The sequence below is a fragment of the Panthera uncia genome, chromosome D2 (assembly GCF_023721935.1).
Source record: "Panthera uncia isolate 11264 chromosome D2, Puncia_PCG_1.0, whole genome shotgun sequence".
NCBI lineage: Eukaryota > Metazoa > Chordata > Mammalia > Carnivora > Felidae > Panthera > Panthera uncia.
In genome coordinates this window covers 6,954,001-6,966,621 of record NC_064818.1, presented here as the reverse complement: position 1 = coordinate 6,966,621, position 12,621 = coordinate 6,954,001, and the positions used below count along the sequence as shown (strand labels likewise).

Genomic DNA, 12,621 nt, shown 5'->3' with positions numbered 1-12,621 from the left:
TGTCCCCCTCCCTGTTTTTATTATTATTTTTGTTTCCCTTCCCTTATGTTCATCTGTTTTGTCTCTTAAAGTCCTCACAGGAGTGAAGTCCTATGATATTTTTCTTTCTCTGACTAATTTCACTAGGTATAATACCCTCCAGTTCCATCCACGTAGCTGCAAATGGCAAGATTTCATTTTGATTGCCGAGTAATACTCCATTGTGTATATATACACCACATTTTCTTTATCCAGTTATCCATCGATGGCTCTTTTCATACTTTGGCTATTGTGGATAGTGCTGCTATAAACATGGGGGTGCATGTGTCCCTTCGAAACAGCACACCTGTATCCCGTGGAGAAATGCCTAGTTGTGCAGTTGCTGGGTTGTAGGGTAGTTCTATTTTTAGTTTTTTGAGGGCCCTCCATACTGGTTTCCAGAGCACCAGCTTGCATTCCCACCAACAATGCAAAAGAGATCCTCTTTCTCCGCATCCTCGCCAACATCCGTTGTTGCCTGAGTTGTTAATGTGAGCCATTCTGACAGGTGCCAGGTGGTATCTCATTGTGGTTTTGATGTGTATTTCCCTGATGATGAGTGATGTGAGCATTTTTTCATGTGTCGGTTGGCCATCTGGGTATCTTCTTTGGAGAAGTGTCTATTCATGTCTTTTGCCCATGTCTTCGCTGGATTATTTGTTTTTTGGCTGTTGAGTTTGGTAAGTTCTTTATAGATTTTGGATACTAACCCTTTATCTGATCTGCCATTTGCAAATCTCTTCTCCCATTCTGTCGGTTGCCTTTTAGTTTTGCTGATTGTTTCCTTCGCTGTGCAGAAGCTTTTATTTTGATGAGGTCCCAGTAGTTCATTTTTGCTTTTGTTTCCCTTGCCTTCGGAGACGTGTTGAGTAAGAAGTTGCTGTGGCTGAGATCAAAGAGGTTTTTGCCTGCTTCCTCCTTGAGGATTTTGATGGCTTCCTGTCTTAGATTTAGGTCTTTCATCCATTTTGACTTTGTTTTTGTGTATGGTGTAAGAAAGTGTCCGGATTCATTCTTCTGCATATCGCTGTCCAGTTTTCTCAGCACCACTTGCTGAAGAGACGGTCTTTATTCCATTGGATATTCTTTCTTGCTTTGTCAAAGATTAGTTGGCCATACGTTTGTGCGTCCATTTCTAGGTTCTCTATTCTGTTCCATTGATCTGAGTGTCTGTTCTTATGCCAGTACCATACTGTCTTGATGATGACAGCTTTGTAGTATAGCTTGAAGTCTGGGATTGTGATGCCTCCTGCTTCAGTTTTCTTTTTCAAGATTGCTTTGGCTATTCGGGGTCTTTTCTGGTTCCATACAAATTTTAGGATTATTTGTTCTAGCTCTCTGAAGAATGCTGGTGTTACTTTGATAGGGATTGCATTGAATATGTAGATTGCTTTGGGTAGTATTGACATTTTAATAACATTTGTTCTTCCTATCCAGGAGCATGGAATCTTTTTCCATTTTTTGTGTGTCTTCAATTTCTTTCATAAGCTTTTTATGGTTTTCAGTGTATAGATTTTTCACGTCGTTGGTTAGATTTATTCCTAGGTATTTTATGGGTTTTGGTGTAATTGTAAATGGGATCGATTCCTTGATTTCTCTTTCTGTTGCTTCATTGTTGGTTTATAGGAATGCAACCAATTTATCCTGCAACTTTGCTGAGTTCATGAATCAGTTCTAGCAGTTTTTTGGTGGAATCTTGTGGGTTTTCCATATAGAGTATCATGTCATCTGTGAAGAGTGAAAGTTTGACCTCCTTCTGGCCGATTCGGATGCCTTTTATTTCTTTGTGTTGTCTGATTCCAGAGGCTAAGACTTCTAATACTATGTTGAATAACAGTGGCGAGAGTGGACATCCGTGTCTTGTTCCTGACCTTAGGGGGAAAGCTCTCAGTTTTTCCCCATTGAGGATGATATTAGCGTTGGGTCTTTCTTATATGGCTTTTATGATCTCGAGGTTGATCTTTCTATCCCTACTTTCTTGAGGGTTTTTATCAAGAAAGGATGCTGTATTTTGTCAAATGCTTTCTCTGCATCTATTGAGAGGATCATATGGTTCTTGTCCTTTCTTTTTTTAAAAAATTTTTATTAATGTTTATTGTATTTTTAACAGAGACAGAGCATGAGTGGGGGAGGGGCAGAGAGAGAGGGAGACACAGAATCCAAAGCAGGCTCCAGGCTCTGAGCTGTCAGCACAGAGCCCGACGCGGGGCTCAAACTCACAGACTGTAAGATCATGACCTGAGCCAAAGTCGGACGCTCAACTGACTGAGCCACCCAGGTGCCCCGGTTCTTTTCCTTTCTTTTATTGATGTGATGAATCATGTTAATGGTTTTGCGGATATCGAACTAGCTCCACCTCCCAGGTATAAATCCCACTTGGTCATGGTGAATAATTTTTTTGATGTATTGTTGGAGCCGGTTGGCTAATAATCTTGTTGAGGATTTTTGCCTCCATGTTCATCAGGGAAGTCGGTCTATAGTTCTCCTTTTTTAGCGGGGTCTCTGTCTGGTTTTGGAATCAAGGTAATGCTGGCTTCATGTTTGGTAGAATTCCCCTGGAAAGCCGTCTGGGCCTGGACTCTTGTTTTTTGGTAGATTTTTGATTACTAATTCGATTTCCTTACTGGTTATGGGTCTGTTCAAATTTTCTATTTCTTCCTGTTTCACTATTGGTAGCTTATATGATTCTAGGAATTTGTCCATTTCTTCCAGATTACCCATTTTATTGGCATATAATTCCTCATAATATTCTCTTATTATTGTTTTTATTTCTGCTGTGTTGATTGTGATCTCTCCTCTTTAATTTTTGACTTTATTTAGGTCCTTTCCTTTTCCTTTTTGATCCAACTGGCTAGTGGTTTATCAATTTTGTTAATTCTTTCAAAGAACCACCTTCTGGTTTTGTTGAGAAGTTCTTTGTTTTTGTTTTTGTTTTTAATAATTATTTATACTTACCATTAAGTGATGGGGATCTGAAAGAATGGTTTGTGTATACTTTTGGTCATTTTGAGGGTTTATGTTAAACACAATGTTAAAAGATTGCCTAAGTGCCTGAAACAAATACTACAGAAAAGAGAAAACCAGGGTGAAGTCTCTCCTCTGAGGGAAAGGAAACAACTAGTTAGTGGCTGTGGGTACTCTGTGCGTGTTTAGACCCTTTACCGTGAATCTTACACTCCCTCCTCTCAGTTCCTGTCACCTTAGTTTCACTTTACTACTTTCATTAGTTGCTGGAACTCACACACTTTCCCACTTCCTGCCCGTGTACTTTCCTTAGGATCCCACTTTTATGAAAGTCTTTTATCCTACGCTTTGTCTCTGTGCCCTGTGGGCTCTGAAAACCAGAACCAAGGTCCCCTGGTATGGCCCCAGAGGGAGAGCCACCTGTCTTGTTCAATGTACCTCTTGCAGTTTCCATTTTCTCTTAGTTCTTTGCCTCTGAATAATCCATACTTTCCTGCCAGAACAGTAATGTATTTTCATTAAAAGAAAAAAAAAACCAAACACCTCACCCTGCATGTTTGTTTTTCTGCCACATTACTGGAAATGGCAGTTCTAGAACCAGAACTGAAAAATGCAGCCATTCTTCACATATCATTTCCCTCCGTGACCATGTGATCTTCCTGTGGGATGCCCGTTGGATGTTCCTGTTTACACTGCGCGTGTTTTATCTCTCTTTCGTATTTTCTCTCTTTGTGCTACATTCTGAGAAATGTTTTTATTTTTGTTAGTTTAATTTGCCAATTAAACTAAAGTTTAACTAAAACTTAGTTTAGTTTAACTAAACTAAGTTGAGTTGCATCTCTTCTGCTAGAGTTAACCTTTTTATTGAGCTTATTAGTTCACTTACATTTTTTAGTCCTAGAGATTCTTTTAGATCCTTCTTGAAGTCTGACGGGTCAGTTTTGATGGGCTCTGACCCATCAACTCATGTTTCCAATTGGATTAGAGAACCAGAGTCCTGGCATCAACTAGCTGTGTGACCTTGATCAGATAATACAGTCACTTTGTATCTGAATGGAGGGAGTACTGTCTATAAAAAAGGGAAGGATAGCATCCACTACAAACTGTTGAATGGTTTTAAGGAAGTGAAGTGCTTATAACTTGCCTGGTATAACTTAGTACCAGTTAACAAGTATTTGCTATGTGATTTTTTTTATTCCTTTAAATATGTTAACATACTAATTTTATAGTCTATTCAGCAATTCTAACATATGACTATACATCTGGTTCTGTACTTTGACTTTATGTGGTTTTTGCTTGTGTGTTTTGTGATTTCATGGGAAAAGTCATATTTGGTAAAACTGTGTGCATAGATTTTTGGAACCTATGTTGAAGGTTTGTTGCTCCTAAGAGGATTTTTTTTTGTCTTCTGCCAGATTTTTTTCAACACTAGGTAAATTCAGGTCTGAGATCCAGGTTAGCTGGTGAAGAACCATGAAATCGTAGGGATTTTGTGTGTGTGTGTGTGTGTGTGTGTGTGTGTGTGTGTGTTTATACATCTGACCAAGAACCAAATCTTGACTCTACTGAATGCGTTTTCTAATATTTCACACTGTTTTCAGGCCCTCCTACTTCATGAGTCCCAGCTTTATGTAGGGTGCCCTCTTATTATTAAGCCTGTAAGGTGTCCAGTGCAAGCCCCACTGCGTAAGATCTGTACATTTCTGTGTGGTACGTGAGCAGCTTCTACCCTCCCTTGCCTCCCTTATGTGTAGACTTCACTGTTGGCCTTATCTTAATTCCTTCACATTTTTGCAGATTTGTTGATTGATTGAGATTTTTTTATACTTTATTATTTTTGTTTTATAGCTGGAAGGCTTAAGGATCTCCTACATCCACCACATTACCATAAATCAAAAATTAAAACACCATCCTTAAAGAGAATATTAAGCCACATGTCCTCCTTCTACATCACCTTTATGAAAATATAATTTCATTATGAGGGAAAGTTGCCGTTAGTGTTTGGGTGATAGAAAACAAAGTACAACATCTGTAAATTTAGGTGACGGTAATAGAAACAATGTTATTAGTAATTGGTGCTAATAAATCTGTTCAAAATGGGAATAGTTTACAGGTTTCCAAAAACTGATGATCCTCCTAAGCAACAGTATTGAAAACACTTAATTGAATAGTTAGCCCATGTAAGAGAAAATCGTTTAATATTTTTTCGTATCACAGTGTAGTTTTAGAAGTGAAGAAAATAGCATTTGGATGAAGTATTCTCCAGAGCCACACAGCATGGTTCTGATATGAAACAACACTGATTTTTTAGAACCGTCATTCTTTATTACACTGATAGTAACAATGTACTGTTTTCACTGTGATAAACCTTCATAGCAAATGAAGATGTTAATTTTTTATAAAGCTGACAAATTTTTTCAACCTTTTTTGTGCGTTGAGGGGATTAAAATTGATGTTAACTTGAATATTAGTTTTAGACATATTCTTTCATATGAACGAACCAGTCAGGCTTTCTCTAAAATTATCTATTCTGTGGTTACGGATCAAGCCCAGTACCCCAGCTTTTTCTTGTGTGTGTGATATCCTACAGTGGAAACAGAGGTAGCCGAGTGGCCCAATCAGACCCGCCACCCGCACTGGGGGTCCGAGGTACCCACTTCCGGCCCTGGGGGTCCAAAGGTACCCGCCACCGGCACTGGGGGTCTGAGGTAGCCGCCACCCACACTGGGGGTCAGAGGTACCTGATGACATGTTCTTCATCTGCTAAGACATGAGACATATAAGTTAACTGTGTATGTAGGGTAGTTGCTGACGTAGGTAAAGGTTTCAAGCATATTTTTAGATCTGATTGTTTGAAATGTTAAATGATAAAGCATCACATGTTTTAAAGATTCTAAAAAGTCAACCAAAGCACTAATTTTTCTGCTTAAATACTAAAACAGTACTGTTTCTTCCCATTTTGGATTTTTGCTCATTTGCATTAGAGTTAAGATGTGTGTGTGCAGTTGATCCGTTTTTGCCCCTTAAAATCACTGCTTGAAAGAGCTTCTTTAAGGGAAGCAGGTAGTTTGAATCACTTGCTTTTTTCTTCATCCTGAGTACCTGTATCATCCTGTATGTATCCATTAGACTGTGTTGTGCTGGATGTGTTTAGATTCCTTGATCCTAATTTTTAGCGTCCCATCTGCCATACTGGGTTTTGCTTTGTTTTTATTTTAAGTTGATGTGGTCAGTCTTCTGCAAGCTTCCAAATCACTTTGAATCTCTTCTAACACATAATGTATACTGTATCTCAAGATGTTCTTCTACTCATACATTATCTTATGCATTTAGTTCCTTTGGTCACTTTTAGGGCTTCTTTGGTTTACATTTGATGGAAATTTTACTTTACTAATTTTATAGGGCTGTGGAAAGTCAATAAATTTGAAAAATAGGTAAGAGCCTTAATATTTTGATTTTAGGACCACTTAATTTAAATACAAAATTGCATTATATTGTGGAACTAACATTTCTCAAATTTACCTTTGTATTTACATTTTTTCCCTCTAGGTGGCAACCTGTCAACAGTTAAATTGAAAATAATTTGTCTCTTGAATGTCATTAAATGTAGAGTAGAAGTAGAATATAAGGTTTAATGGATCTTTCAGCATGTTCTGGAAGTTAGATTTCAGATTATTTCAGAAATTGAGAACCTCTTAGGCTGAAATAAAATTATATTAAAGAAAAGTTTCCATTAGAATACTGATAAATTTCATTTTGGGTAGCAGATGTGGGCTGTTACTGGGTTATATAAAAAATACCAACAATAATGCTAATATTGAGGGCTTCCAGAAATTAACTTATTTTGGATATCTCTGTCTTTATTTGCGTTGATTTTTCATGTCTATATCCTTTATGAGTAAAGTGACATAGGCCCAGAGGTTGGCAGGTCACCAGCATTTTCTTTTCTTTTTTTAAAAATTAATTATTTTTTCAGTAATCTCTACCTCCAGCATGGGGCTCAAACTCACAACCCCAAGGTCAAGAGTCACACACACTACCGACTGAGCCAGCCAAGCACCTAATTCTTTTTTCTTTTTTAAATTCTGCCCAGCATTTATCTGATTAATTTTTGCCCTTGTTGAAAGTTTGATCACTTGAGGTTTTATTGTAGCATTGAGAAGACATCACCGGCAGGGCTGACAGTGCCGTGAGATAGTGGTGTGAAATCTAGAGGAAAAAGTACACGATACCTGTTACCGTCACCAGAATCCTTAGACTCAGGGGAAATGATTTAATTTTAGTATCGAAGGACGCGAAGTATCCCCTGTATAGACTCCCAAGCTGTAACCTAAATGGCTTTTAGTTATTCAGTGTGTAGCCACTGAGCAACCATATATTGCAAAATATTTTTTATTTTAAATCTTCATAATTCTTCAGTAACTAAACAGTATATTAGTTACTAAAATTCTGGTGAAATGCATCAGTCTTACCACTTTTGCCATCATTGGATCCATTTAGGATTAACTTTGACTTGTATGTATAAATTTTTGAGTAATACTAAAGTCATTTTTTAAAGAAGATGTAAACACTCCTTATTTTTCCATAGCTTCTAAGCCCTAGTAGTAATATCCTAAAAGGTGCATTATCAGTGGATTTAATGCCTTGTGTTTTCTTTCTATGCCCACCCAGGTCATAGTTATGGGGGCCACCAACCGTCCTCAGGACCTTGACTCGGCCATAATGAGAAGAATGCCTACGAGGTTTCATATCAACCAGCCTGTAAGTGCTTGTGATTGATGTTGTGTATTGTTAGACACTCAGCTTTTTACAGGAAAGGAATGATTTGGTTTTTAATTTTTTTAATGTTTATTTTTTATTTTGGAGAGAGACAGAGTGCAAGTGGGAGAGGGGCAGAGAGAGAGGGAGACACAGAATCTTTAGCAGGCTCCAGGCTCCAGGCTCTAGGCTCTGAGCTGTCAGCACTGAGCCTAACGCGGGGCTCGAACCCATGAACTGTGAGACCATGACCTGAGCTGAAGTGAGGCATTTGACTGATCCACCCAGGCACCCCAGGAATGATCTTTTTTTAATAGGATTGACTTACTATTTATGGCAGGCAGGAAAGGAATGGGGTAAGAGTCCCTATAATTATTTGTCCTTTCCACTCTGTCTTGCTTTTTTTCTTCTTTCTTCCCTAAGATGAGTGTCATTTGCTTCCCTTCAGAGTCTATACTTACCTCGTGTGCTTAGCCACCTGTTTGATTTTCTTTAGAATGTAGCACGTTGTCTGAGAAAGTACATAGAAAATTGAAATTATAATTTTGGTTTGGCACAGGATAAAATTCGGAGGGATGGGGTTAAAGAATTGTTCTGTTCAGAAGGCTGACAAGTCGCTTCTCGGCCTTTTGGCTAAGATCATGTGCAGAAGGCTGACAAGAACTGGATTTATCTGATTGATTGTTGTCGATTGTAATCTGTGTTTCCCTTTGATAGGATTAATGATTAACCAGTGGCTAAGATATTACACTTTTTTTTTTTTTTAATTTTTTTTTTTTCAACGTTTTTTTATTTATTTTTGGGACAGAGAGAGACAGAGCATGAACGGGGGAGGGGCAGAGAGAGAGGGAGACACAGAATCGGAAACAGGCTCCAGGCTCCGAGCCATCAGCCCAGAGCCCGACGCGGGGCTCGAACTCACGGACCGCGAGATCGTGACCTGGCTGAAGTCGGACGCTCAACCGACTGCGCCACCCAGGCGCCCCAAGATATTACACTTTAACTTAATGTAGATGTAAGGGTGTACTGGACCAGGGCTATCTTCTTTCTAGCATCCTTTTCTGTCAGTTAAGAAGTACCCTCGAGTAGGCGATTATAACTTACTGGTACTCTACATAATTTTTGCACAGAATCCTCAAATCTTGAATTTTGGGTGCCTTTCGATGGAAGAGGGAAAAAACAGGGTTGATCATTGAAAATGCGCACCATACAGTCAGTCCGCGTGTTACATGTATAGCTGTGTAGAGGAATTTTTAGTGTCAGTCCTTTCAAATTTTGAAATAAAAGATTATAATACCCCTGAGAGTCTCTGGCTAAAAAACATCTGTCCCACTGAGTATCCCACAACGTACCAGTGTGTGGCAATAAACGTGGTTTCCTAAAATTGAGGGTTGTGGCCTCTTTACTCTGATCAGTTATTTGCTGTAGCTAAGACCTCGGCCTCTCTGAGAGAGAGAACATGCTCAGAGTGTGCCGCTCTTAGAAGATTTACCTGCTACAGCAATGGAGAAATTCACCTTGCTGAAATTCACACTAAATTTATTTAGTGTGGCTAGCGTTGAGCACTGGGTTGTGTCAGGCACCCACCAGACTCCGGGGAATGGAGCACGGCCCCTGTCCTTAGCTCTGGGTGGCACGGGAGGCAGACACGTAAATGAATGACATAAAAGATACTTACCAAAAGAATGTTTGAAGAACTGAGACCCTGAAATGATGCTGAAAACCAATAATTCTGTCTGAGTAGTAGTAAGCTTTACAGAATCCAGGATGGCAGGAGTTTGATACGCGGGGGAGGTGAGCAAAGGCAAGAATGTGTGAAAGGTAATGTGTATTTGCTGAGACTCTGGGGGTAGTTCAGGCAGGGCGTCCGGGAAGCAGAGGGACCCGAGGCTGGAGAAGTAGGCTGCCTCCAGGTTTACGTGGCTTTTGTCTGCCTTGCCTATGAATCGGGCTTTTGCGTTGGCAAGACAGCAGGACGTTTTTAAAGAAAATTAATTTCCTTCCCTCGGTGGATCTGAAGACAAAGATTACATTGATGGAATCTCTGTCTGGAGTCCGACAGGAAACAGGTTTTTGATACACAGTAGAATAGAACAAGGATACAACAACTCACAAGGTAGCCTTTACTACAGTTCTCATTTTAACATATTAATTGTGTTAGTTACCAAAATGGGTTGTCAAACTTGTTACAAATTTGTATGCTGTTAATGTACAAACTGGGATTTTGTAACCCCCTTTTCATTCCATTTTTAGTGGATACATATACTCTATAGGGTAATTTTCTTCTTATCGCAGAACTCTGATGTCGAAGTATCTGATTAACCTTACCTTAAAACTCTTCTCCAAATTAAGTGGTTATTCACAAAGAGTAGTCATCGGTCATCACATAACATACCAAATTTACCTTCATACTTAACCATCTTGAATTATGGGAACAGCAGGGTTCGGTTGTGTTTTTTCCGGTCATTTGATTTGATACTGGTGGTAACTAGCTGTGTCTTCAGTGGTTGTGAGAACAAGAGTGAGTTCAGCCATAATACATTTTTAAAGCCTTTATATTTACTTTCTATGTAAGGTATCCTATCAAAATGCCTGTTCTGTGATATAATGTGAGCCATCGCTCGGGTGGAAAGTATACAAACACGTGTACCGCCAACGCCAAACAAACACTGACTGGTATAAATTAGCGAGTGAGGGAGCGGTGGGCAGACGTGGAGGAACCGAGCCTACATCGCCGCCATCCTGTCCAATTGTGTAAATGAAGAAAAGGACGTTTGCCAGAGCCGTAGAGGAAAGACATTGAAGGGCATGTTGTTTCCCGGACATTGTGCTGATCGCTGGGGGTTCAGAATAAGAAGACAGGAGTTCAGTAGGTTGACCACAATTACTCTAGAGTCTAGAATCTAGACCTTGCTTAGCCAACATATTTTATGATTTTTGTTAGAGTTTCTGGCGTTTCCTGCAAGTATTGTCAGATAGTTTACAGAGGAAAGAAGAAATATCACGAAAACTAGTTGATCCTTGGTTTTGTTAAATGCTAACTGGAAATGATTCTGGTTTTAGGCTCTGAAACAAAGAGAAGCAATCCTGAGACTCATCTTGAAAAATGAAAACGTAAGTAGAAAATTACATTTTCCCCCAACCTGTAAATATGTTTACGTTCATAAAACCGTTTTAGAAATGAAAAAGTAATTGGAGAATAAACAGCTTTGTACTTGACATAAATCACTGTAAAACTGTTGGCCGTTCATGTAACGCATTAGCCATGGTCCATTTGAACTAATTAAAGATGGTCTGCTTTTTTTAAAAGTGCTGTGTTTCATATCTTTGATATTTTTAGGCTGTTCTTCGGTTATGTAAGATACATTTATTTTTGTACAGCAGTATGGGTTTTATTTATTTGATTACGATATTTTTTGAAGTTGCAGTCGAGATTTAAAAGGGTATGATAATCAAAATTTAAATGGGTTCTGTATTTAAGGTCACATCCTTCAGAATTAAAACATGTACGTTAAATGGTGTTCAGAGAAGAATCCCACTTCTCCTCCTACATTTCTTCTGCGTCCCTTCAGGTGACCCAGTCTGTAACAGCACGTAGGATATACTGTTACTCCTTTTCCTTTTCCTACATAAGCCATATTAATAGACTGCATACCCTGTCCTGTGCATTGCTTTTGTCCCTCATCTTGCAGACCTTTCCATATTAGCAGATAGTGTCTTCACTCTGTGCGCTCAGTCGCTCTCTCTCGTTCTCTCTCTCGTTTTTGCGTTGCATAGGACTCCACTGTCTGGATATACCACGGCTCATTAAATCAGTGCCATACTGAAGAACATTCAGGTTGATTCCAGTCTTTTACTACCACAAAAATGCCGCATCGAATAACAACCTTGAACATATGTCACTTCGCACTTGTCCAGGGATGTTAGTAGGGGTGATTTTCCAGAAAAGGAATTGCTAGATCACAGGATCTGACTTAGAATTCTGGCGGCTCTTGCCAGATTCCGCGCTGATGTACTCTCACACCAGCAGCCTTAGCGCCTCCCCGGCTGCCTTGCCGACGAATGCGGTGGGGCTTTGTGCCCACGTGATCTAGGTGGAGAATGGTATCTCATTGTATTCTTAAGGATGAAATGAGCATTTCGTGTTTAAGAGCCTCTTGAGGTTTTTTTCTGTGAAACACCCATTCATATTCTTGGCCGATTTTTCTATTGCAGTGTTCTTGTTCTTAGGGATTTATAGGAACTCTAATATATTAGGGAGAATTCTCTTAGTTGATATGATTTGAAGTATTTTTTCCCGGTTTGTTTTTCTTAACTTGCTGGATTCTTTTCCCCCGTTTTTGGCTTCTGAGGTTTGAATAACATGGCATTCTTCACCATCCTAAGCTTTGTATCTAAGCTCTATTTGAGGGGCGCCTGGCTGGCTGAGTCGGTGGAACACACGACTCTTGATTGCGGGGTCATGAGTTCAAGCACCACATCAGGCATAGGGCTTACTTAAAAAAAATAAGTAAATAAAATAAACTCACCCCTTGAACTTGCTGTCCAAACTAAAAAACCTGATAGATTCCCATAGGGCGGGTTGCTTGTATTTTGTGGTTTTCCTCCATGAATCACTGTCAGGGTGATTGTGCCCCTCGCTGCCTACTTCCCCACTCCCCAGGTCTCCCATTGCACTGCATCTGTGAATGTTTTAGTTTCACTTCTAAAAGAAATAATTCTTTTCTTTTTTGACTTAATCTCATAACCGTTATTACACTTAACAAAAAAAGGACAATAATTCATTACTGTCATTGAATATCTATTCAATGGAATATCTATATCAAGGAATATCTATTCCTTTTTTTTTTTTTTTTTTTTTTTTTTTTTTTTTTTTTTTTT

The 12,621-nt window shown here is 39.1% G+C and overlaps 1 protein-coding gene across 2 annotated transcripts in view; it reads left to right on the top strand.

Moving 5' to 3' along the window:
* Positions 1 to 12,621, top strand: part of ATAD1 (ATPase family AAA domain containing 1) — a 53,580-nt gene that overhangs the window by 33,684 nt on the left and 7,275 nt on the right. For both annotated transcript variants that reach the window (XM_049646049.1, XM_049646048.1), the window contains exons 7-8: positions 7,654 to 7,743; positions 10,804 to 10,854. In XM_049646049.1, the coding sequence (XP_049502006.1) occupies positions 7,654 to 7,743; positions 10,804 to 10,854 (141 nt within the window). The remainder of the gene's footprint in view (positions 1 to 7,653; positions 7,744 to 10,803; positions 10,855 to 12,621) is intronic.